At 38.9% G+C, this 26,639-nt stretch overlaps 1 protein-coding gene across 2 annotated transcripts; it reads left to right on the forward strand.

Annotated features, from left to right (window-relative positions):
- Positions 1-227: 227 nt before the first annotated feature.
- LOC110688936 (F-box protein SKIP23-like) lies at positions 228-19,283 on the forward strand. Of its 2 annotated transcripts, XR_002504707.1 has the most exons (3): positions 228-1,744; positions 18,717-18,797; positions 18,891-19,283. XR_002504707.1 is itself a non-coding variant. In XM_021865685.1 (2 exons), the coding sequence occupies exon 1, from the start codon at positions 574-576 to the stop codon at positions 1,726-1,728; it is 1,155 nt and encodes a 384-aa protein (XP_021721377.1). In that variant the 5' UTR covers positions 228-573; the 3' UTR covers positions 1,729-1,744; positions 18,717-19,283. The 2 variants fall into 2 exon arrangements, 1 of the variants encoding a protein (XP_021721377.1); XM_021865685.1 differs by having other exon boundaries at positions 18,717-19,283.
- Positions 19,284-26,639: the final 7,356 nt, after the last annotated feature.

Below are 26,639 nucleotides of genomic sequence, written 5' to 3' on the forward strand. Positions count from 1 at the left end.
TTGTACTTTAGGGTTACTTGTATGGGTTACTTGTAGGGTGTTACTTGTATTATGAGGTTACTTGTATGGGTTAGTTGTATCGTGGGGTTACTTGTATGTGTTACTTGTATTCAGAGTAACTCCAGAACAAAATCCCATACCAAACCAATAACACCCTACAAGTAACCCTTGATCAAAACCAATAACAACCATACAAGTAACCCTAGAAAACCAGTAACACCTGACAAAACCAGTAACACCCTACAAGTAACCCCGACCGAAACCAGTAACACCCATACAAGTAACCCCTGACAAAATTAGTAACACCCTATAAGTAACCCCGACCAAAACCTGTAACACCCATACAAGTAACCCCAAAATACAAGTAACACCTACAAGTAACCCCTGACAAAACCAGTAACACTCTACAAGTAACCCTTGCCGTATTTTTCTAAACAAAATATTCTAAACCAATAACCACATACAAAAATTTGTAAAAACAAAATATTCGTATTTTTCTACCGAGAAAATAGAACAAACTTCAGGTGATCAAACGTTCTTATTTACCATCGGAGAAATTCATTCATTTGGTGAATGAATCAGACGATGTCCACTATTTCCGGCGACAGCAGCAGCGGCGGCGGGCAGAGATCACGGTGGCCCGATCTTCCCGACGACATTCTATCATCGATCGCCGATCGTATTGACCCAAAAATTGGCACTCTTCGACTTCGCTCCGTTTGCAGGTCATGGCATTCTTCCCTTTCTCCTCTTCCTTCCTCCATTACTTTCCCTCTCAAGCTCCCTTTTCCACTCTCCAATGGCGTCTCAACCTCTCCTTCTCAACTCTCTCTCTCTAAACGAACTGTTTATCTTTTATCTCCTCCTGAAAACTTCTCTAATGGTGGTTTTCTCATTAAGGTTGAGGAGAGAGAAGGTAAACGAAATGGGTTCTCTCTTTTCGACCCTCTTTTGAGTTACTCTAAATTCCCTCAACCGAATTTGTGTTTGAATCTTCTTGATTATAGGGTTTCTGTTGTTTGTGAATCGTATGTTGTTAATTCTGATTTGGGGTTGCCGCAGAATCCTTTTAAGAAGGCTGTTGTTGCGAAGAATTTCGCTGTAAAAGGTGATTTTGTTGTTCTGGGTTTGAAATTAAGTGGGGAATTGTTGATTTGGAGAATTGGGGATGAACAGTGGACTGAAATTGGGGTAAATGGGCGTTCTTTTGATGATATTATAAGTTATAATGGGAAGTTTTATGCTACTGCTGATAGAAAAGGAAGGCTTGTGATGATTGATTCCAGGTTAAAACCCCTTGATTTGGTGCCAAAATTGGTGTATGGTAATGGTATGTGTACATATTTGGTGGAGTGTGATGGGAATTTGTATGTAGTTGATCGAGTTGGCATTGATGACGGTCGAGATATTAAGCTTGGAGTGTTTAAATTGGATGATAAGGGACATTTTTGGGATTATGAGTCGGACTTGAATGATTGTGTGTTCTTTGTGGGTGATGATGCAAATTTTTCATTGTCTAGAAATGATTATTATGGTGATATAAGAAATGTTATCTACTTTAAGGGTGTCTCTGTTGAAGAGGAAGGTGATAGAATTGGTGGAATTGATGAATTCACTAAAGTTTTTGACATGAAAACAAACTCTAGTAGTTACTTGGTAGAATCTGAGAGTTATGCCAAGCTTTATTGGCCGCCTTCTAGTTGGTTCCAGTCTGGCTGTAGCTCTTAATCTTCGCTGATTTAAGGTATGTCATGTCACATCTACTTGCATTTGCCTTTGTTGTTGGCATTGCTGATTCTTATGCTTTGCAATTGACGCTTGTTTGAGTTTTTTATGACTAATTTTGTTTTCTAAATTGTTGTTATGTAATGTCTGTTTGTGGATCATGACTATACTACAATGGAAAAGTTGCTTGAATATGTTTATTTGTTAGGTTGTAGAGAACTGTGCTTACATGGTGTGCATAACAAAGTCCCAACGCGGCTAGGCCTAAATAATTTGAGTGAGCTCTTTACCAATTTTTTCTCTTGTAGTGTATGTAGTCTTGTGAGTCCCAGTGACCAGCAGTACCATAACTATACCTCTTAGATTGGATGGGATATCACTCAATAAGGATTAGGTTTGTATAATGCTCCGTTCAGATGATGAATTAATGACTATGAATACAATAGCATCACATATAATTTTAGTCATTTTTTTTCTAGCCTAAGCTTGTTTAAGATGGGGAACCACTCTCTAAGATGTACTCATCTCATGCTCATCCTAAAAATAATGGCAAATTACATTTCCAGCATTAAATTTAGGGTGCTTAGATTATGCGATTTGGAGTGTAGTTGTATCTTTATCATTGGTACATGAAAATTCCTTTTATTGTAAGTTAATTTCCACAAAGTACTTCAAAGTCGGAAACTGAAACCCAAAAATGTTTATCTTGGAACGTGACATGTGTAAAGAGGCAGTAAAAAAATCTCCTCCTGGAAATGCTTTGGAGAACCTTATCCCTTTCTAACTCTCTCTACTATTTTCGCCACTTCTTGAACTCAGATTTCCTAAATCCTGTGTTCACTCAAACTGTAAGAAAAACTTTGAAATAAAACACTCAGGTGGTGTGTGGAACTGTGGATAGTGCTTGACACAAGTCCAAGTTTAGTCTTGCTGACTTATTGTAATCCCCATTTAGTGCTTTAGGTTATACGTAGCTAGTATCCTTTCATGCAGGGGAAACCACATAACAACCCTTGCTTGAGGTTTCTGGTTTTGTGCAAGATTGCGACTGTTTTTTTTTTATTTTTTTTTATTTTATTTTTTTATGAGACTGCTTATTTAGAGTGGGACCTAGGAAGAGATAAACTGTCTTAGTAGAGATAGACAATGTGTTTCTTTATTCACGTTGGAGGCATTGATACACATTAGTGGATGATCCTGAACATTTCACCTTAATTCCAGTTGAAGGGAAAATAAGTTCATATAAGTACAAATAAGTTTTGATAAGGATCAATAAAGGTTACTGTAGACACCTAAAAATGTCTCCCCAAAACCAAACCCTCAGGTAATTATACCTTTCACGCCTTGGTTTAAGTATAAGTGCTTAATTAGGGGAAGTATTTTGAGAGAATAAGGTGGCTAGTATTTAGGCTAAAGAGGGAGAAGAGAATTATTTTGTGATCAAGCTTGTTGATGATTGAAAAAGGGGAGATATGACTTCTATTTATAGAGAAAAAAAGAAGGTCGAAGAATCAAGAAAAGATAAGAATTAAATCGGAATAAAACTTGATAGACTGCAGTTTTTGCAATTTTTGTTTTTATCATATCTTTAGATCCAGAAATAAGAATAAGATGAATAAGATATCTTTGGAAAGCTCTTCAAGTCTACTTTCTAACCCAATTAGAATCAGATAAAAATATTTTGTAGAATAAAAGATATGGCCGAAATAGTGAGACGGTGTCAGTTTTGGATAGAGTTTGACACTTTATTCATATCTTTTCCGTTATAGCTCGGAATTGATATTATAATATATCATTGGAAAGATAATTTCAAGGGCTATCCAACCATATAAAATTTGGATAAAAACTATGAGGCACGAAAATAATATCTGTCTATCTTTGAACGTCTTCAATTCGGATAAAATTAGGATTTTCAAAAAGAAAAGTTTTATTCAATTTCAAACTCTTTAATCTTATCTTTTCAAAACGGATAATTAGGATCTTTTAGAAACTTATAGAAGCTTCTAATTAATCCTAATTGGTTTAGGAATGAGATTAAATAATTTGGACCCTCCACATGATCATTGGGTTGTAGATAAGGTGGCATAGGTTCGGTTTGGGCTCAATTTAATATTTTGGCCATAACTTATTCGTTATAACTCGGATTTGGGCTTATAATATATCGTTGGAAAGCTCTTTTAAAGCCCCATCCAATTATTTAATCATTGGGCCCATATTATGGACCAAAATTAACTCGATTAAACGTTTTTATAAAAAGGTCACGAAATGAATGATTTTAAAGGACACGAAATGAATTATTTTGGGTTTAAAGGCACGAAAAGAGGAAAATTAGTTATGGTTTGGGGAAATGGGCTAGGAATTAGGTTGGTTTTATGAAATTTATTGGGATTGAATATGGATTTAAGCACTTCAAAAATTAAATACTCAACCCGACCAATAATGGCGGTGAAAGCTTGTTCATCATCGGGTTTGGTTTTGGGGAGACATTTTTAGGTGTCTACAGAAGCCCCCACTTTGACTGAGTTTGTAGAAACGTCAGTTTCGAGAACGATAGTCAAAGTAGTCGATAGGGACGGAGAATGATTTAAGACGTTCTGCGATCCTAAATCACCTGTATACGCCGATACCTGCAGAAAAATGTTAGTTCTACAGATAAAAGAGTAAAGGGATAGAATGCGTATCTGACACCAGTGTATCGGTGACAAATGAGTTTGGTAGCTTCCTATGCTTGAAGGAATCCACCGGATGACGTTTGTTGAGACGCTTTCCATGCTTGAGGAAAGTCGACATATGATTTTGGTAGTTTTCTAAGCCTAAAGAAACCTACCGGATAATACTTTCCATGCTTGAGGAAAGTCGACGTATGAATTTGGTGTCATTCTATGCTTGAAGAAATCCACCGATAATGCCTTCCATGCTTGAGGAAAGCCGACAAAGGAATTTGGCGGTTTTCTATACTTGAAGAAAAATCCACCGATAACGCTTTCCATGCGTGAGGAAAGCCGACTTGGCGGTTTTCTATGCTTGAAGAAAAATCCACCGATAACGCTTTCAATGCTTGAGGAAAGCCGACTTGGCGGTTTTCTATGCTTGAAGAAAAATCCACCGATAACGCTTTCCATGCTTGAGGAAAGCCGACTTGGCGGTTTTCTATGCTTGAAGAAAAATCCACCGATAACGCTTTCCATGCTTGAGGAAAGCCGACGACTACTGTAATCGCTGAAATTTGCAAGTGTATGATGGTTCGATTATCCCCGAACGTGGGTCGCAGATGATTCATACCTTCAAATCGATTATCCGACCATATTAGGTGTTTAAAATGTCGAAAAATAGACTTTGATGCTTGCTAGGGGTAAAATGGTAATTTTAGTCCTCTTTAAGTATCAGTTAGAATTTTCCGCGTAATTCCAGTGAAAAAATAACTGTCCAATTTGCGTGGAAAATCGTGCAATTTTAGTCAAAATGCCACGAATATTCGCAAATAGCTATGTAGGGCAGGCACAAAACCACCGTGTCACGAAATAGATTCCCGTGACATGGCACGAGTCCCCGTCACGCGGAGCAGATTCCCGTGACGCGACAGCGGAGTCCCGTCACGCGGAGCATATTCTCGTGGCGCGGGAAATTAGGTGGCTGAAAATCAGGCATCTTTGACCAGTCAGACCATGTGCACCACACAATATATTACCGTTACATTGTAACGGAATGCTTTTTCTTGCTTTAAATTCAAGCTTCTTCTGCCATTTTCGCCATTTCTGCACTCCCCTTTTCCATTTTCTTTTTTTTCTCTGCTCAAATTACCGAGCCACGGCAAAAACACACCGGCACACGGAGTTGTTTCCGGTCGGACGGGGTCACTAACCGTGTCAAGAAGACGAAAATAAAAAAAAAGAAGACGAAAACACAGAAATGCCGTGACACGGTTAGTGACCCCGTCCAACCGGAAACAACTCCGTGTGCCGGTGTGTTTTTGCCGTGGCTCGGTAATTTGAGCAGAGAAAAAAAAGAAAATGGAAAAGGGGAGTGCGGAAATGGCGAAAATGGCAGAAGAAGCTTGAATTTAAAGCAAGAAAAAGCATCCCGTTACAATGTAACGGTAATATATTGTGTGGTGCACATGGTCTGACTGGTCAAAGATGCCTGATTTTCAGCCACCTAATTTCCCGCGCCACGAGAATATGCTCCGCGTGACGGGACTCCGCTATCGCGTCGCGGGAATCTGCTCCGCGTGACGGGGACTCGTGCCGTGTCACGGGAATCTATTTCATGACACGGTGGCTTTGTGCCTGCCCTACATAGCTATTTGCGAATATTCCTGGCATTTTGACTAAAATTGCACGATTTTCCACGCAAATTGGACAGTTATTTTTTCACTGGAATTACGCGGAAAATTCTAACTGATACTTAAAGAGGACTAAAATTACCATTTTACCCCTAGCAAGCATCAAAGTCTATTTTTCGACATTTTAAACACCTAATATGGTCGGATAATCGATTTGAAGGTATGAATCATCTGCGACCCACGTTCGGGGATAATCGAACCATCATACACTTGCAAATTTCAGCGATTACAGTAGTCGTCGGCTTTCCTCAAGCATGGAAAGCGTTATCGGTGGATTTTTCTTCAAGCATAGAAAACCGCCAAGTCGGCTTTCCTCAAGCATGGAAAGCGTTATCAGTGGATTTTTCTTCAAGCGTAGAAAACCGCCAAGTCGGCTTTCCTCAAGCATTGAAAGCGTTATCGGTGGATTTTTCTTCAAGCATAGAAAACCGCCAAGTCGGCTTTCCTCACGCATGGAAAGCGTTATCGGCGCCAAATTCCTTTGTCGGCTTTCCTCAAGCATGGAAGGCATTATCGGTGGATTTCTTCAAGCATAGAATGACACCAAATTCATACGTCGACTTTCCTCAAGCATGGAAAGTATTATCCGGTAGGTTTCTTTAGGCTTAGAAAACTACCAAAATCATATGTCGACTTTCCTCAAGCATGGAAAGCGTCTCAACAAACGTCATCCGGTGGATTCCTTCAAGCATAGGAAGCTACCAAACTCATTTGTCACCGATACACTGGTGTCAGATACGCATTCTATCCCTTTACTCTTTTATCTGTAGAACTAACATTTTTCTGCAGGTATCGGCGTATACAGGTGATTTAGGATCGCAGAACGTCTTAAATCATTCTCCGTCCCTATCGACTACTTTGACTATCGTTCTCGAAACTGACGTTTCTACAAACTCAGTCAAAGTGGGGGCTTCTGTAGACACCTAAAAATGGCTCCCCAAAACCATAGCAAAGGAGTCGCCAATTTGTAGGCGTCGCTCGAAGTGCGCCTACGTTAAAAGCATGTGTAAATATGCTTGGCACTCTTAGGAAGTGGGAATTGACATAATACGATAAGGGACACGATTAGGGACAAGGAAAGTAGGGAGCCGCCAACAAGTTTTTAAGGAACTTGTAAACCGTTCACGGATCATAAAAAGGCAACCACAAATAAGGGACAAGTGGACAACGATAGGCAACAACGATTGACCCGTGAAGGTTACACCCCATTCATAATCCATGAGATTACTAACTCCATATGGTTCAGAACCACGAAAGGAGGATCGGGGATGATGGTACGAAGTGAGTCATGGAGTCACATTCACCCGTATTGGCCTCTACTCGAATCTTATAGTGAAAAGCATTCCTGTGATCTCAAAGGCATATAAACAAAATATTCAATTCGCTCCAAACTATTATTAAGCTAAATTGGTTGAATATTAATGGACACATTATTCTAAAATATTGTGATCACTTGATTAAACAACAAGATTAAAAAGGATCCTAAACCGGTTGTCCAAATTATCTTATTAGGCGTGATTTTCAATTACATATTCCCTTTAAACATGTAATATGGTGATCATAAATAATAATAGAATAAACATTAATATTGGAAGCAATTTAGCAATAATTCCAACAATATAAAATCGTTAGAAAAATAATAGAAATAAGAGGAACATAATTCTTACTTTGATTCTGTTTGTTTGCAACTACAAAATGATAAACGAGTTAGTAACTTCAAGGAAATAATGATAAAACAACAATTAAATTAAATTAAACAAAGTAGAGTTGATTTGGGGCCAAACCCTTAAACAGTTCTACCTTTTACGCCTTGGCTTAAGGACAGAACCACGAGTAAAGTATGGATTCCTTTGAGTACTTGAAGAAGGAATTTTGAAATAAGAAGGGTAGGCTAGTGTTTAGGCTAAAGCATAGAAGAGAGAAAAATAAACTAGAGAATTAATTCCTGCCCCGTACATCATAAATGAGGGGGTATTTATAGAGAAAATGTGCTGAGTGAGCACACGGAACCCTAAAATGATAAAAACCCTAAAAAAGTATCTCGCGACACGGCAATTTTTACCGTGACACGGGAAGTCCCACCGCCAGATGGGAAACATTCCCGTGACACGGTGTATTTTTAGTGTGACGTGGGAAATTTTTAGTAAACGGGGAAGAAAACGCGTTAAGGGTTTGCGCGGAAAAGACACGGAATTTCCCGTGTCACGGCAGATTTCCCGTGTCACGGGAAATCCCACCGTCAGACGGAAATGATTCCCGTGACACGGTGGGTTCCTGCCGTGGCGCGGGAATTCCCAGCCCGCTTTTCCGTCCAAATACATTTTTAACCCTAATTTCATTCTGCATTTTAAGTGCCGATTGATAATTTCGAGCCTTTTCTGTCTTATTATTATTTGGGCTAGAAATAAGAAAATAATTAAATAAATAAAAGGTTTGGGCTAAAATTAAATAATAAATTTGGGCTGAAATTAAAACTATGCTTTTACCAAACATCAAGACTAATTCATGGACTGTTCAAAAATATGAATTTAATCAAATACGATTTTTTAAGCACTCTCGGGATTAAATATTGAACCCGACCAATCGTCGCGGTGAAAGGTTGTTCATCATCGGGTTTGGTTTTGGGGAGACATTTTTAGGTGTCTACCTAAGTTCCATTTAAATTAGAATTAGTAATAACTCATAAGTTTAGAACTCGAAAGGGTCAATAAAGGTTATCTGCTTGCCAAATTCTTCTTAATAGCCCAAGCTGCCTGCGGTGGCCAATCTATGTATTACAAGTAGGTGTGTATCCTAAAACCTGCTTCTTTTTTTTTTTTTTTTTTCAATACCCGAAGCAATTTAAAGTGCGACTTTGTTCCATAATTGCAGCTTCATAATTTTTTTCTTTACTGATTTTTTCCTCACAAGTAGAACTCTATCAAGATCTGTATGGTGTTTAGACCATTAATGTCCCTGCAGCACTACTGAAAAATCTTGAAAACTTGGCTAGTTATAAATAATCTTTGTGGCCAATAGGTTTGCCATCCAATGAGCGCCCTTTAGCAGCTGTACCTGGTAACAGTAGCAAATTTTTTCTCAACTTCACAATTCCAGCTTATGCTCCTGTCAACTGTAATGTGATATTGTCACAATTGGGCATGCATTGTGAAACCAGCAACATTTTTGAGGAAAGCTTCTAATGCTTATAGATATTCGAATTCTTGCTGCCTGTCTGAACTCTGAAGTTAAGAAAAATCTACAATGTTTTCCTTGTGACCCGAATTTCAGCTAAGGAAGACTTTTACAATTTGATTTAATTCGAGAAGCATACAGAAAACAAATATGTACAGTTTCTGTATGACATTAACTTAGATACAATAGCAGCTCTAGCGGTAGATCATGGGTAAATTTGGGGGTGATACAATGTTGCTTGGATAAAATGGTTTTTTTTTTTTTTTTTTTTTTTTTTTTGTTTTTTTTTGTAAAAATGTTTGCCTTTTTGTCTGTAGCTACTAGCTAGCAGTAATATGAATATGCATCAGGGAGGTAGGGGTGAGCATGGATCGGATCAATTTCAGATCGGATTTCCGTATCCGAAAATTCCTATGTTTGATATCCGTATCCGATTTGAAATTTTCGGATCGGATAGCTCAGATATCCAATATCCGACCCTATTGTATATTTTTTTATTAATATTGTACAAATACTAATTTAATGGCAAAAAAAATAAATAAAAATAAAAAAATAAAGGCAAAGTTATACGAAGTATATAAGAGCAATTACGATGGTTGGCTAATTTATTTAATAGCTTGGCATGCCACATCAACTTCTTAAGCTACAACAATTCAAGCTATTTGTTGCTCCAATGGTTAAGTTAGTTGTAAATTAATTTATTTTCAAATTAATAATATTTTTTATCTAATAAATGCCAAGCTAATTAGCTCTACAAAGCTAATTTGCTTGCCAAATCTAATCAACAAGATTTGCAACAATGGTGTAGCTACTAGCTTAAGATTCATTTTGACGGGCGTTAGAACGGTCGCACATTCCACACTCAATCAAATAAATTTATAAATCCTAAAACTAACCCCTAAACAAGTCTAGTGGTAAGTTCGGAGTCGAACCACAAGGAACGGTAATGCTAGATTGTTCTTAATCTAATGCCTAAGCTATGCCGAAGTCGATTTACGGATAAAGGACACTACAACTACACTAAAACACATATAAAGAACAAGGTATGATAAAGTCTAATAGGGGAAAAGATCCACTTAGAACAATTAATAAGCTAATGAGAATCCATTTGATAATCAATCATACAAAGAAAGAATTATAATGAGAATTAACTACACTCAAAAGTAATCTCTCAAATTCCTAGCCTAGATCCCTCATTGACTAGGTGCATAGAAGAAAATTACCCAAAATGCAATCAAATATATCAATTCTAATTCACAATCCCTTGTCAAACTAAAACCAATATGCAATTAAGTGTGCTATCATGGGAGATCAATCCAATCTAAAACAAACAACATGCCAACATCAATTCAATCAATTTAATCACACAATTATCATCAAATTTATCTCAAATAACTCAAATAATCATTACAAAGCCTCACTCAACACCTAGTAGAAGGGAAACTACTCAAGCATAATGAAAGCAACTAAATAAAGCAATAAGAGAAGAGAAAGTAAGAAATGCTCATTGATATAAGATGGAGATCTTCAAATTCCTCATTTGATTATCCAAAATCCATGAAAACCATTGTGCTCCTCACTTTCTCTCTCTAAAATTTTGAGAGTTTCTCTCTCTAAAACCTAAAACTAACCTAAAATCTCTTCTAAACTGAAAAAAATCTTTTCTTTAATGAGCAAAAAAAATCTATTTATACCCCTTACAAAATTGCTTAGGAAGCTCCGCAAAAAGTCAGCTGAAACGGGAAAAGGTCTGACCGAACTCTGGGTAGGTTCGGTCGGACTCAGGGTAGGTTCGGCCGAACTCAGGGTAGGTTCGGTCGAACCTCCCTGATCCTTGTTTGGTCGAACTTTCCTGGTTCGACCCCTCCTGTAAACATGCTGAAAACTTGGTTGAAACTGCCTTGGAGGTTCGGTCGAACTTTTCAAAAGTTTGACCACACCTTGGTTCGACCGAACCTCTTAGAGGTTCGGCCACACCTCCTCTTGAACTTCCTCTTCTTGCTTCCTCTCCTTCCCATTTGCTCCTCTTGTCTTTGTCCATGCCTCCATACTTGGCCAAGGGGCCTCCTACCGTGCTTAGGACCGCCATGGAACCTGCAAAAGATAGCAAAGATCACGAGAGCATGGGGATGATAAAATTATGCATAAAGATTATCAAAACAAGCGCAAATAAGCATACTTTTCATCCATAAAAAAAAAGGAAGCCATAAGAGGAGAGAGAAGAAAAACAGTAGAATAGTTTTCAGCAAAAAAGATACTCTCTCTTAGTTAGCAACTTCATTAAATTAGTTGATTTAGTTTTAGAAACTCTCAAATCTAATCATTGTAGAAGCAAATTTCAAGATTTATCTTAAGAATTTCAGCAATTATCCAACATTTTTGAAGCTTCAATAGTAACTTCTTTCATTTGTCCTTCATTATTTTCTGATTTTATTTTTTGTTTTGTAAGCCACTTGATTTTCTCTCAATCTTGATATATTGTTGTTGCATGTTAGCTTTGTCCATAGATAATCACTTGTTTTTCCAAATCTTAGAATCGCTTATAATCCAAACTTGGAATTTGCATGTACTCACAATGAATTGTGAGTAGTCCTCTTGGCTAGGGGTTGGGTGAAACTCACCCTATTGGTGATTATGTGAGTTTGGGAGTGATTTTGATGATGGATTGCGACTAAACTTGATTATATGGGATTGCTTGTTAGTTCTTCATGATAGGAGTAATTAACCTAGATTATTGAACTTGATGGCATGAAATGTTTGGTTCGACATGGAAATGTGAGTTGAATGTTTCATTACCTATTGCAATATGATTATGTATCTTTTGTTGCTAAGTTAATGAGGGATCTAAGCTTAGTAATCTGAGTTGTTTTCATATCGTTTGATGTTGATCTTACATGTGGTCTTTGCTATTCCATTACCCTCATTCCTCCCTATTTGCCTAATTGCTATTGGTTGAGTGAATCCCATTCCCCTAGTGTTTTAATCCCTTGAATTCAACCTTTAGTTGTAGTTTGTTAGTTAATCACCACTTATACCTTGATTTCGATTTAGCTTTTTAATATTTGCAAGCTAGTCCCTTTTCCCAACCATTGGAGTTGCTCTAAGTTGGCATTGAACAAGCATTTTTTATTTTTAACAAAGTTGAACAAGCAAATTAATTTTACAACAATTCTTAAAAAATAAATAAATTCTTGAACAAGAAGATTAAATAGACTAGAAATATAAAAAAATCCAACAAACAATTTTCAGATTTTTCACAAATTGCAAAACATAAAAATTATACATAAACAAATTAATTAAACAAAGAAATTTTGATTAGAGAAGCCATTGTCATTGTCGCGGTTGTTGTTGCCGTTGTTGCGGTTGTTGTCGTCGTGCGTGAGAATTAAATTGAACGAGGGACGAAGCCGTGAACTGGTGGTTCCAGCGGAGGATAATTAAGGAAAATATGAGAGGAATGAAAGATAAAGGAGAAGAGATAGAGATGGGTGGTGGCTTGCAGAGATCTAAGAGGAATGAGGAGAAAGAGAAAATGGAGAAACGAGAGGAGAGAGAATCAGAGAAGATAGAGAAATAAGCGGTGAGGTTGGAATTTGAGGGAATTATTTAGGGTTTCTTGGTTTGGGTTGTTAGGTCTTTGGGGCATTTAGGCCTTTGGAGTTTGGACGGAGGTAAGATTTTGCTTGTTCGGGTTATATTTTTCGGGTATCGGATCGGATATCCGATATCTGATTCTTTTTCGGATATCAAATATCCAAAATTTAAAATTTCGATATCCCATATCCGATTCGATATCCAACAATTTCGGATCGGTTATCCATAATTTTCGAATCGGATTTTCGGATTTTTAGATGGTTTTGCTTAGCCCTACAGGGAGGAGGTATTAGAGTAGAAAGATTATTTTAATGCTTGAGAAGAGTTTTTATTTATTTATTTATTTTTCAATTAGTTTAATAAGAGGGTTTCTGTATTCATTTAGCTTCAAAGTTTCCTAATTTGAGTAAAAGGAAATGCGACTGTAATGGCCTCACCCCTTCCCAACGCAATATCACTAGCTAATACCTTGAGTTCTCATTCCTTTTCTTACTTGATTGCTGGCCACCACCTTGAGTAAGTTATTTATAACGGGTGGCTTGTCCAGGTATGTCCTATTACTTATAGAGATCCTGTGTAGTAGAGGCTGTTAATGAACTCCATAGCATGCTCTAGACTTGGTTTTTCTCTACAAGAATCTTGATCTTTACCTATTTGAACGTTAAGCTGTAATGGACCAGATTTCTCACGCCAAGAGGCCCAATATTAGGCACAATTAACCGTTAATTAAGGCTAAAGCTTGAGTATTTAATTATTAATGATTGAAGGACTACAAACTAAGGATGATAAATATAGCATTAGGCTATAAATATCTAAGTAACTTGAGGCTACATGTCTCACAAATGTTTATACTAAATTTTTGGATAAGCAAACTATTAAGCTTACTACCTACATTTATACTATGTTACTCGGACTCTTCGGTTTACCTCAAGTACCAGTGTCGGACCCTCGACACTTTGACATGGGTATGGCACTTAGACACTTCATTTTAGTTCAAAATCATAGAATTTTTTCACAAAATAGCCGAGTCGGATACTTGGACACATACCCGTGTCGGACATGGGTACCCGAGTCCGAGTAACATAGCATTTATACTCAAGCTTCTAAGAGAAAATTAGGCTTCATGTAACTACTTAGGAAAAATATCAAAATCAAAATAAGACATTGTTAGTACTTGTTGCTTGCTGTCCCCATTTTTATCTTAATGAAATTTGTAACTTTGCTCTTTGTTGTTGTCGACTTCTTCTTGTTCTTCAGTTACCACTGCTTGACCTTTGACCTTGGACCTACGGGTATAGACCTTGATGGGTCGGCCCGAACGTGGATGCATTGGAGAACATTTGGTAGCCGCCATAATTGTTTGGATCAATTGGAGATCATGTGGTGGTCGTCAATTAGAGAAAGTGTGCAATTTTCCTAGTGGGCTACCTCCTTCACTTGGGCATGAACATTCCATTACTTTGAAGGAGGTAGTAATCCGGTTAGTGTAAGGTCGTATCGTTACCCGCAAATTCAAAAAGATGAGATCGAAAAGCTCATACGAGAAATGCTACAAGCCGGTATCATCAAACCCTCCACTAGTCCGCTTAGTCCAGTTTTGTTAGTGAAGAAAAAAGATGAGTTGTGGCGTTTTTGTGTGAATTATCGTGCTCTAAGTATAGGGACGGTTCCGAACAAATATCCCATACCGGTCATAAATAAAATGCTTGATAAGTTGCATGGGGCGGCAATTTTCTCGAAGTTGGACTTGAAGTCCAGATACCATCAAATTCTAGTCAAGACCGATGACACTCCCAAGACGGCCTTTTGTACACATGAGGGTTATTACGAATTCCTCGTAACTAATGCACCGGCCACTTTTCAATCACTCATGAACGACATTTTTAGGCCTTTGTTGCGAAAATTTGTGTTGGTCATCTCGACATACTAGTTTATAGTAAGGATGAAGCCCATCGAGATCATGTGGCGTTAGTCTTATCGAAGTGGCAGAGCATGGTTTATATGCAAGTTATAAAAAGTGTGAATATGGGAGACAACAAGTGGCTTATCTAGGCCATGTGATCTCACAAAATGGAGTGGCAATGGATGATGACAAGATTCAAGCCATCATGAATTGGGCCAGCCAAAGGAATTTGAGGGAGCTTAGGGGCTTCTTAGGCTTAATGGGCTGATAATTCACAGCCCATTATGCCCAAGTGGCCGCCCCACTCAACTCCCAACTCAAAAAAGATGCATTTGGGTGGACAAGTGCAGCTGAATTGGCGTTCCAAAAGCTCAAGGTCACCATGACTACCGCCTTGGTATTGGCGATGTTGGATTTTTGTAAGGAATTCGTGGTGGAAACAAGATGCTTCCGGTTATGGTCTTGGCGCTATGTTAATGCAAGAGAATTGTCCTATTGCTTTCTATAGTAAGCTAGGAGTAAGGGCTCAAGCTAAATCCATCTACGAGAAAGAGCTCATGGCGATTTGTTTGGCGATTGTGAAGTGGCGACACTACTTGTTGGGTAGACACTTTATAGTGCGAACTAATTAACAAACTCTACGCTATATTACCCAACAAAGAGAGGTAGGAAACGAATATCAATAATGGATGCGAAAGCTTGTGGGCTTTGACTTTGAGGTTTGATATAGGCCGGGGGCCTCCAATCGGGCGGCCGATGCACTGTCACGGAAAGGGTGTGAATTTGGAGCCTTGGTGTACACGCAAGGAATTAACTTGAGGAGTTGCACAAGGAACTTAAGGATGATAAGTGGATCACTGAGCTTAAGGAAAGGATTGTGCCTAATAAGGATGGGCCCAATGGATTTGCAGTAGAAAATGGCAAGGTTTTGTACAAGGGAAGGCTGGTTATTCTAAAAACTGCCAGTATTATTTCCAAACCCCTCCACGAATATCACGATTCACCCACCGGTGGTCATGAAGGCAAGGTAAAAAGAATCGCGGAAGAGTGGTATTGTTCGGTCATGAGGAAGGCCGTGGGAGAGTATGTGCGAACTTGCGAGGTCTTTCAGCGGAACAAGGCCTCCCAAAAACATTTGGTCGGTATGTTGCAACCTTTACCGTGTCGGTGTTGATGTGGGAGGACATCTCAATGGATTTCATCGAAGGGCTTCCATTGCTGAAAGGGGTAGACGTCATCATGGTTGTGGATAGATTTTTAAAATATGGGCACTTTGTGGGGTTGTGACATCCATTCTCGGCGTTTAAGGTGGCCGATTGTTTTATAAGGGAGATTGTGAAATTACACGGGTTTCCTTCAACCATTGTGTTTGATTGTGCTCGAATGTTTATGTGTAATTTTTGGAGTGAATTGTTCCGGTGATAAGGGAGTCAATTGAAGCGAAGTACGACCTACTATTCGCAAACGGACGGGCAATCGAAGATTGTGAACAAGGGCTTAGAGGTGTACTTGCGGTGTTTCGCGTTGGTACATCCAAGAGGGTGGGCGGAGTATGCCTATAATACATCGCCTCACTCCACAACCAAAACAACCCCATTCAAGGTGGTTTAAGGACGAGAGCCACCTAGGTTGTTAATGGTGGGCCTAGTCAGACTCTGGTGGGTTCGTTAGAAGAATACCTCTGAGAAAGAGATTGCATGCTTGAGGAGTTGAGTATGACACTGCTTCGAGCTCAGCAATTGATGACAGAACAAGCCAATAAGCATTGACGGGATGAGCAATTCACGGAGGGGGAGGTGGTGTTCCTCAAACTTCAGCTGTATCGGCAAAGGTGTAGTGGATTGAATTTTCTAGCTTAATATTTCTGATTTAATAATCCAATAATAAAGATGAAAGCTTTAGGATTGATGGATAATGGTGGAAGAGTTACAAAAGATAAGTTATTAGCTTAAGGCTATTACTCTCAAATAGTGAGTTTAGCTCACAACTCTCCAAAATGGCTCTAGGCCATGACTCTAAGGTTTCCCTCGTTCCCTCAATACAAATTTCTTCCTACCTTCTTCTTTCTACCCTCTCTTTATATATACTAAACACTAAAGCTAAGGACTCTAACCTAATATTACTAGAATACCCATATTATCCTTCCTTAGGTTAGTCTATTAGTTAAGCCCACTTATATATCCATACTATCCTTCCTTAGGTTAGTCTATTACGTAAGCCCACTTATATAAAGTGCAGGCATGTGGTGGCTTGTTATTATGAGTCCATCCTGTTAGGCATGTTGTGTGTCATGTGCTTGATTAGCCAAGCCAGCATGGCACGTCCAGTGAGAGGTGATCCATCATATCCTGACCCAGTGACCCTGCACAATGGTTCGGCAAAATCCACTGCCTGTCTCACTGTCTGTAATATCAGTTTATATACTGGTATATGTTTCCTAGTTTTCAAAGGAAACAGAACATGGATTTTTGCAATAAATGCAATGTAATATTTTATTATAAAAAAAAATGAAAAATTTGCCAATTACTACCGCGTATTAATGCCTCTTTGGTAATTATTACCGCGAATTATAAAACTTGCAAATTACTACTGCAAAAAAATTTAAAAATTTGCTATTACTACCTCCTAACCTAAGGTTACCCAATTTACCCAACCTACATTTCTCTCTCACATAGCTTCACTTTGACCCTTTGACATTCAACCTCCATTAAAGAACACTATGCACTTTGACCCTTCTAACCTTCTTCCTCAATTCTCTTTGGTCCAAGACTTCATAAATAAAATCTTCACACTTGTATTCCATCCTAATGAACTTGTCAAATCGTATATAATGCTTAATTGATAGCTTAATTCAAAGAAAAATACAAAAGCCCTATGTTAATCAACAAAAATCATAATCCATAAACCCTAGAATTGCAAAAACCTTAAAATTTGAAAACCCTAGAATTCGAAAACGAATTTGTTTGAGGCGAATTACACATTTTTGTGGAGCAATTGGAGGATAGATAGAATAGTGTCAATTTTGGAGCAGGAAGCTTGAAGGGACTTTAGCGATGGTGAAGGAGGAAGATCAATGATAGAGAAAAAAATTAAAGGAAAGAGGGGGGTTTTAGTTAGATTAGTTTGCTAGGGTAGCCATGGGTTGGGGGATTTTTATTTTTATTTTTTTAGGGTTGTTTAAATGCTTAATTAAGAGTTAAACATGGGTTAAGGGAATAAATGACATCATAAATGGTCTAAAGTGTAGTCTGGTAGTAAAATAAAATTTTAAAAAATTTTAGCGATAGTAATTCACAAAGTTTTTAATTCGCGGTAGTAATTTTTAAAATGTCATAAATACGCGGTAGTAATTGACAAATTTTCAAAAAAAAATTAAGTGCATTGCTTCATTTAGTTCCTCTCTAATAAATGTGTATTGAAATCCATGTTTTACCAGGAACAAGGACTCACAAAGTTAGAGCTACTGCTCTGTAAACCTTATTTTATTTGATTCAGACATGTTTAGATGACGCAACTGAATTCGAAGAAATTGCAGCCGCCTCTGAATGTTTCATCTAATTCACGTTTGTGATTCTTGTTTTGTTTTTGTTTTTGTTTTGTTTTGTTTTTTTTTTTTTTTCCCTTTCCTTTTGTTTGTGGCTTTTGAGTTAGCTGTCTGTGATTGTAGAAGAAACTCCCATGCTTTACCATCATGACTTCGTGATAAGATTGATAACAGTTTCATAGCATACTTGTTTGTTATCTTAACACTAGTATTTGATTAATATGCTTCTTTGGATAATTCACATGTTGCATTTTATAGGATTATGTTGATAATAATATGTTTTATGGGATCAGTTATTTTTAATCCTAATCTTTTTTATCTATCTAGATTGCGTTGTCCTTGCCTTATACTAATTATAATTTTGATCATAGGCTTTGTGAGTATAGTTTAAGTTTCAATATAGAATTAACTCATTGTGTAACAATTTCATCCAGGTGCCTACACTGTCTTCTTCTGGACAAACATCCTGATTTCTTGCAATTTGGAGTACTGTCCTGTTGGTGTGAGCCTCCGAGGTCTGGCGATAAGTTTTTCTTTCTTAATATAAATAAATGTGCTCTATTTATTGTGAAGAGTAGACTTTTTGAGTAATTAACTTGCAATTCTAGGATGTACAGTATGGAACAAACAGTTGTGGGCTAACTTGGACAGCCTACTTCATCCTCTTGTAAGCAAAATTGGTGTACATACCCCCTCTATTCTTCACCCAGGAGGAACAAATTAAATCCAACTCTTGACCAAGAATTTAATCAATGTTACAACAACCTTCATCTTTTGTCAAGGGCTTTCGAACAATATCCAAAAGATGTCGGATGTTGGTGGAGATTCTTTGATTCTAGGGAGATATTAGAATTTACGGAACCGTCGCTTGATGAGCTAGAGTTAGAAAGCAAGTTGCTTTTTAAATCTGGATGTTCTTCGTTGAACATGTTTATGTCTAATACATTAAATTAAGTTGCCTATTAATTTCTAGTTATGACATATATGGATTTTTTTTTTTTTTTTTGCAAGTTTTTATTTATCTAATTGGTAATTTTTTTTTTTTTTTTTTTTTTTTTTTTTTTTTTTTTTGTGGTGATAATGTTTTTTAATTCTTTTATTTATTTTTTGTCAATGATACATAATTTCTACCATTACACTATGGAAGATTTGAACTCGGGACCCTAGTCCATAGTTTGATGATAAGTACTCCGTAGTTCCTTATCTTGTATAACTGTGAGGAAAGTTCCTATCTAACCATAGTGTTGTTTTTAGACTGTTGGGAGTTAGCTTCCTTTTTCGCCAAAAAAAAAAACACACACACACAAAAAATACATTTAGATTTTTAGACTGTTTATAACTCATATGTATGGAGATTATACTTTGTTTTTGCTAAACATATGCACTTCTGAATTGAATGGTAACTTCTTAGAACTGAACGATGAGATTGGTCTCAATCCAAGTGTGTTATTATTTATTTATTGGATTTTATTGACGAGGCATCATGACCTCAATGTTTTGATATTATCCCACCTCAACATTGTGTTAGGTAACGATAATGAAAGCATTTAGTTTGTTGGTTGTTCGAAGCTTTCACCTTGATTTCTGTCCATTGTTGTCACATTCAGTTATTTGCTTCAACTGTTTCGTAATTATTCGCTGCAATAAAACTTAACCGGTAGTACAATTATATCTTAATGGCTAAGGAAAAAATAGATATGTCTTTGAATTATTTGTAATATAGGGAATAGATCCAACTGCGAAGTATCTAAATGCAAGGATAATACAAATTACAAATGGGGATGATGAAGGATCTGAAAATCTATGAGAAACACGGCATACGATGAAGGATCTGAAAATCTATGAGAAACACGGCATACGCAAAGTATGAATGGTTGTAATTGGAATTTGTCATTGGACCCCTCTTGAGGCCTTCACATTCATGCTTGACCTCGAGAGTTAAGACCACATCGTTGCTTTTTTTTTTTTTTGGAAATCCCGACACTACATCTTTAACCACTGAAGCAATGCCATAATGTTTTGCTGAAATTAATTTTATACAAATTGTGATAGGCCCCTGGCGGCCTGGTCTAGTGGATCTCAAGGTTGTACCGCAACTAAACATCAACCCTTTAGCAGGCTATCAGTTTAGCATATAAATTTGGTAAATGCGAAATGACTAATAGATACTTAAAAACGACTATATCATCTAGCTTGTTCACGCCAAACAGGTGCAGATACCCCCCTCTTCAACACCCACACCGACACGGCCGCATCCATATAAAATTTATACATTCACTACCTATGTTGGATATGTATCCATAGTCATAGCTAGGGGTGTGCATAATTGGACCTGGACCGTAAAACCGACCGGGACCGGACCGGACCGGATGATTCCAGGAGATCCTGAGATCGAGATAGCTCAAGTGGGTTTATATGAGCGAGAGGGATAGCTCAAGTGGTTAGAGCTTTCTTCTTGATTTTAGGAGATCCTGAGATCGATTTTCACCCCCGCCCTTTGTGACTCTCTAAACACATTAAACCAAAAAAAAAAAAAAAAAATCTAAGTGGGTTTATATTTAAGAAAAATGATATACCTAGCTTTTAGGGGTTACATCTGTATAACATTTATGATATGTATCCATAGCCATAGCCGTCTAAGAGCAACTCCAATGGTTGTAGCTAGGGACTTGCTTGCAATTTTAAATAGTCCCTAGCTACTAGCTTGATCATTGGAGCAAAAAAATGTAATTAGTTTAAAGCTAATTTGCTTGAAAAAAACTTGCCAAATAGAAAATATTAAAAGCCAATTAGTAATTAAGATAAAAATAATAAATTAATAATTTAAGTAGTAAGCTAATAGCTAGCCATTGGGGGATCAAACTAGCTACAAACATAATTAGCTTGAAAGCTTATGTGGCATGACAAGCTAATTTGACAATTAGCTTGCCATTGAAGTTGCTCTAAAGAGTTTATATATAAGGAAAATAATATACGTAGCTTTTAGGGGTTACATTTATTACATCGATTTACACGTGATTTAGTCATGTTCTAAAATATACCAAGATATTAAATGTTTATTTTTTACCATAAGGCTAAATATAACTATCTTATAATCCATGTCTACTTCACCACTCAAGTGGATATCTATTACCCATCTATTACTCATGTATATTCGTCTATTATCTGCTTACACCCACTCGAAATTACTTTTTAAAAATACATAAAAATTGAGCAGAGATAAAGGTCGTCCTCATTTTACATACTAATGCCCATATTTTGTCTTAAACAGACCATTATGCCCTGCTCTTAATTCATGTCTAATCCATTGAACCACTTGCTTTTAATTTTTGTCTAATCCATTGAACCACTTGTTCTTAATCATCCACACAACGTGGCTTATAGCTTTGAATAAAGCATCTTCCATGCTTTCTCCACCATTGAAGCACCACCGTCTCCCCCACCAACCACTAACCCCATCCCCAGCACCATCTCCTCACCAACCACCGCCACAAACACCACCAGCGACCAAGTCCAGTACTACCATTAGTGGCTTTAAAAATATTGAAAGAAATGCCTATATATATCGTTACACGTAGGTGGAAACGTCTTAATTTTTCGTTCCCACCTATGGGTTTAGAAATTTTTAGGATTTTGGACGAGATCAGGGCCTGTTCTCTTCAGCTTATTTTCAGTTCACTTCAGTTCCTTATTTTCTTCTCTCATAAAATATTCAATTAAGCTCAGGTCAATAAATGAAAACAGACCCTTAGTAGGCTTTTCCAACCAAACGCCTAAAAATTACAAAACCCATAAAAATCAAGGCATTTTCACCTGTGGGTTGTGAAATCTATATGTGTTTTCCGACCACCTTCTTTCTCTATGCTTGTATGTACTGTCACTGATTTATTAACTATTGTTTTGGGTGTTTTTGTCCCTCGGGAGAGTTACAGCTAAGAGACTGGTTGCACGCGATTTGTACCTGCAAAACAACGGAGACTCTGGGTGGATGGAGCTCCGCCTCCGAAGATCAAGTTAGTACTTGAATATAAACGGGAGAAAGCGCAGAAAAAGAGATGAGATCTTCTCGAATTCCGAGATCAGGTGATTCTCTGATGTAAGAGAATGTAGGGTATGCTGTAATAATTGTAGATGTCCCAAAAATGGGGAAATATCTCCCTATTTATAGGGTCATTGGTAAATGTGCCCTTGATTAGGTCATTCTGACCTAATTATTCTAGGTTGCGCCGAATTACGGCTTTCTCGGGATTTGGGCCATTAAAGACCGTCGTTTTATCCCAAATTTTAGGAAAGACACGTGTCTAATAGAAATTAGTCCAATTCGGACCAACCAGGGCTTGACACATGTCAAGGTATGATTGGACCACGTGGCATGGGTAAAATTACCCAAAACATTTGCCCCTCACAGATGAGACGTGGCGCGCAATGTGGCATCTGTGACACATGTCACTCAACGATAGGTGGTAAATAAAAGTTTTTTTTAATTCTTTTTTACTGTGAATATTTAACTTTTCACATTCCAGGAAATTACGGAATTGCCCTCAATTTTACCCCTCTATAAATACTAACTTTATCCCCCTAGTTTTGGAAGTTTCCAACACATTCTAGAGAGATAAAGTCAAAAGTTAGAAAGAGAGAGAAAGTCTTCTTTCCGCCTGTGAGTGTGAACCCAAATTCTGCGTTTTCCCGCCTACATGAGCCGGTTTCCAACTGTCTGTACCCCAAGCAAGCAAGGTCAACTTCAGCAGCAAACCTCAGTCGGTCATCACCGTTTTCCCCCCTTTCAGAGACAAACGTAAGGAACTGCCTCTACGCCTTTCAACTCATTTCATTTGTTTCAATTCATTCAATAAATGGACTCGTCACCAACACACACGACACGACCTAGGTCAGTAGTCAGCCGGTCACCTGGGACGACTGAGTCTAGGACTAGGAGTGCCGGCTTTGGGTGCATGGAGCAATTTTGTGCTCCTCAACAAACTATTTATGTGTCTGTGCAAGACACAATGGCTAGAACCAAATAGACAGCCACCAGACGGCGTAGGAGAAACGGTACTTTGGAAGTGTCGTCCAATGAGGTAACCCCGGTTGAGGGTTCTGAGGGCAATGAGGGCTCAGGGGAATATTCCTCGTCTGGGATCCCTAAAACCCCCAGCGACACAATCTTATATGCGGGTAGAGACAGCGAGGGGGCCGTCTCCCAAATGGAAATTGATGAAGCTAACCCTGTAGATAGAGACAGGGAAGAGTCTACCTCGGGGTCAGCCGATGATGAGGGAGACGACGAGGACTCTGCCTCAGGCTCTGGCTCTGAGGGTGATAATGACACCCCCCTCCCCCTCGCTTGAGGATAGTGAGGTTGAGGATAGAAAGAAATGGGAAAAGAAAGATGATCCCTTTAAAATTCACGTCTCCGATAAAGACAGGCGGATAATGTTAAACGGTATTGAGGGCTTTGTAAAGAAACGACCCTTGAGAAAGGGTTATATCATCCGGGTGCCTCCTGAGCTGGGCACAATCTCCTAAAAGGATGACCAGGAGAACGCCGATGCTTATTTTGGATGCTACGAGGCGGCATTCCTGACATGCCTCCGTTTCCCGCTTCACTATGAGGTGAGGGCTATACTTAGGGCTTATGGCCTAGGAGTCTGGAATCTCTTCCCAAACTCATGGGCCAACATTCTTGGGTATGTTTCCTCCTATGAGATACAAAATTTGAACCCAAGCTGGCAGGCTTTTACTCACATGCATTATTTAAGTTGCAACCCAGGCGGCTGGAGGGCGTGGTACACTCTAACCACCCTTCCTTAATATTAGATGACTTTAGACAAGGTGTCCAAATATGACGGTTGGAAGACTCGTTTTTACTTGCTATCTGCCCCAACCCACCAAGAAAACCGGGAGCTGCGCCGGTATAATAAAAAACCCGACCTTCTAGGTCGCAAATGTGCCCTCCCCAAGATACCGGGGGATGACTATGAGGCCATCATGGACACCAAGTTTTTTGAGCTCCATTCAGAGACTCTCTCAATCGGGGACATAATCAAGGTCCCCAATAATTGGATTCCCATGTGCACATGGTTCAAGGATGAGGCGTTCTTGTCCGCTTGCGCGCTTAGCACCATGATTCCAAAACGTACGTCTGACTTGTATCCGGTTTAATGCCGCCTGTACTTCTGCTATTCAATCATGATTTTGTATTTAATGTGTTAGTTATTTTTGCAGAAGATGCTTTAAACATGGTGGCTGAGGAAAATACCCCCAAGCGGTCCTCTACGCAAATAAGGAGAGACCTGGCGGAGACTAGGGCTGCCAAGTTGAGGGCGAAGGTAAATACTTTCTCTTTAGCCTACCTTTTTATTAGGCTCAACCGGTTGCTCATCTAGTACTTTTTATGTTGCGGGGTGGAGAACTTCCCAGGTCCTTCACCAAAAACCTTTTCAAACGGAGCCTAGAGGAGACTGCCTCCACTCCAATCAATCCTGCTAAGTCTGCAAAAGCGACTTCAAGTAAGACGAACCCTGAGGGGTCTTCTGGGAAGCACCGCCTCCGCATCGGGGGGAAGAACACCACCATGGGAGGCTTCGGAGTGGGCTTTGACTTGGTCCCATCCAGCCTTTCTCTGCCTGTGGGTAGAGTAATCCCACAAGCTTCTGAAGGTAAATACAATCCCTTCGAATCCCCGCCTGAGCTAGGTTGGCCGTTGCGAGTGAAATCTCACTCTCAACAAACTTCTTCGTCAGATAGCCGATATCAAACGGGTGCCTCCTATATAGCTCACTCACCTTTCACATATGGTGCAGATCAATCCCCCCGATGGCCGGACGTCCATGTGCATGCTCGGGCCATGATGGCGGCTGTGCACCAAGAAGGAGAAGAATGCTATTCCCGACATTGAGACGTTCAATGTTGAACGAATCCTTGCACTCCTGTATGAGGTATACCTAATTCTTCTTTCTGAAATTAAGTATAAAATATCCCGCATGATTGACAGACTATGCTTAGGGTTGAAGGACTCAAGCGGCCATATGCCCGGAAGAGGGAGGATGTAAAAAGAGCCATTATTAGATCAGCTAGGGATTCCCAAGATGTTGCTGAATATGAGTGTACAATTAATGAACTTGAAACTAAAGTCGTCTTGATGCAACAGGCAGATGATATTAGGGGTCTCAAACAGGCCCTGGATGAGGCAAAGAAGAAGGCCAACACGACTGATCCAACCTCAAGAAGGCAGAGGAAGACCTCAAGACCTTGCAGGGTGTCTCCTAGGAGAACACTAATCTCAAGGCAGAGGTCGAGAGGCTGAAAAGGGATGCGGGGCAAGTCCAAAAGAATCTTAAGGAAACAACCGAGGCGGAGCAAAAGAGCCTAATTTCTGAGAATGAAGAAGACTCCGACACCCGAATGAAGATCGCCTGGGCTGCTCTTCACCCCAATAAAGACTACAACATGTGGGCTCTGGCTTTCAAATATGCTGAAAAAGTAGTTTATCTGAGAGAGAAAGGGGAGCTGGAGCCCGAGTCCTTTGCCTCCTGGGCGAACAAAGAGCTTGAGGAGCCTGCCAAGGACCTCCCTGAAGAATGGGAAGCCATAGAGCTTCAATGTGATGAGGAGATCCCCAAGGAGAGTTAGGCGGCTCAGAACTAAGGAGTCCAACATCAGGAGGACCAGGCGGCCCAACCTCAGCCTTGATTTTTCAGCGACAGTATGCCAAATTTTAGATCTTTCTGGCCTGCGTGCCGAGTATTTCTGTCTTTAGCGATTATGGAGTCGGGTAACAATTTAACTTCTCTTCCCCCGGATGTTGATCCGGTTAACAATATTTATCCGAATTTTAGCCGGTTTTGAATGAAATATGCCGACTAAGTCGCCTTGATGAAGTTATATAATTTGATTCAATTTTTTGCATGTGAATTCTGCAATTTTTATTTTGAAATTTTTGCCTAACTTTTTAAAGCATGCGGCAATTCAGACAGTATACCGACTACTCTTGCCCTGGTGGCTGTGTGATTAGTTTCAGTACTTGTATTATCGATTGACTTTGGAATGTTTGATACTTTAGAGAGAATGGAATGCTTCTAAGTCAATAATTCACATTAGTGATTGCCCCAAACCAAGTACACACCCGTCAACAACTGCCTTTTTACCCAATCCGGGAATTCTCATATAATTTCTTTGTGAGTTAGGCGGGTAATTGCCCCCCGGCAGTCAATGAAACAAGGGACATATAATCCGCCTGTTTAATGGATCCCAGACAACTTAAAGGCCGTCTGGGATACCTGCAATCCATTGCACCTTAATCGCCTAGCCCATTGGGGTAGCCGGTACAAATTCGTTGAATAGTATAACAAAGAACT

Source organism: Chenopodium quinoa, unplaced genomic scaffold (genome assembly GCF_001683475.1).
Source record: "Chenopodium quinoa cultivar QQ74 unplaced genomic scaffold, ASM168347v1, whole genome shotgun sequence".
In the NCBI taxonomy this organism is placed as follows: domain Eukaryota; kingdom Viridiplantae; phylum Streptophyta; class Magnoliopsida; order Caryophyllales; family Amaranthaceae; genus Chenopodium; species Chenopodium quinoa.

Bases quoted from the DNA above. Each gene is read 5' to 3' on its own strand.
- LOC110688936 (XM_021865685.1), top strand. From the start codon at position 574: ATGAATCAGACGATGTCCACTATTTCCGGCGACAGCAGCAGCGGCGGC.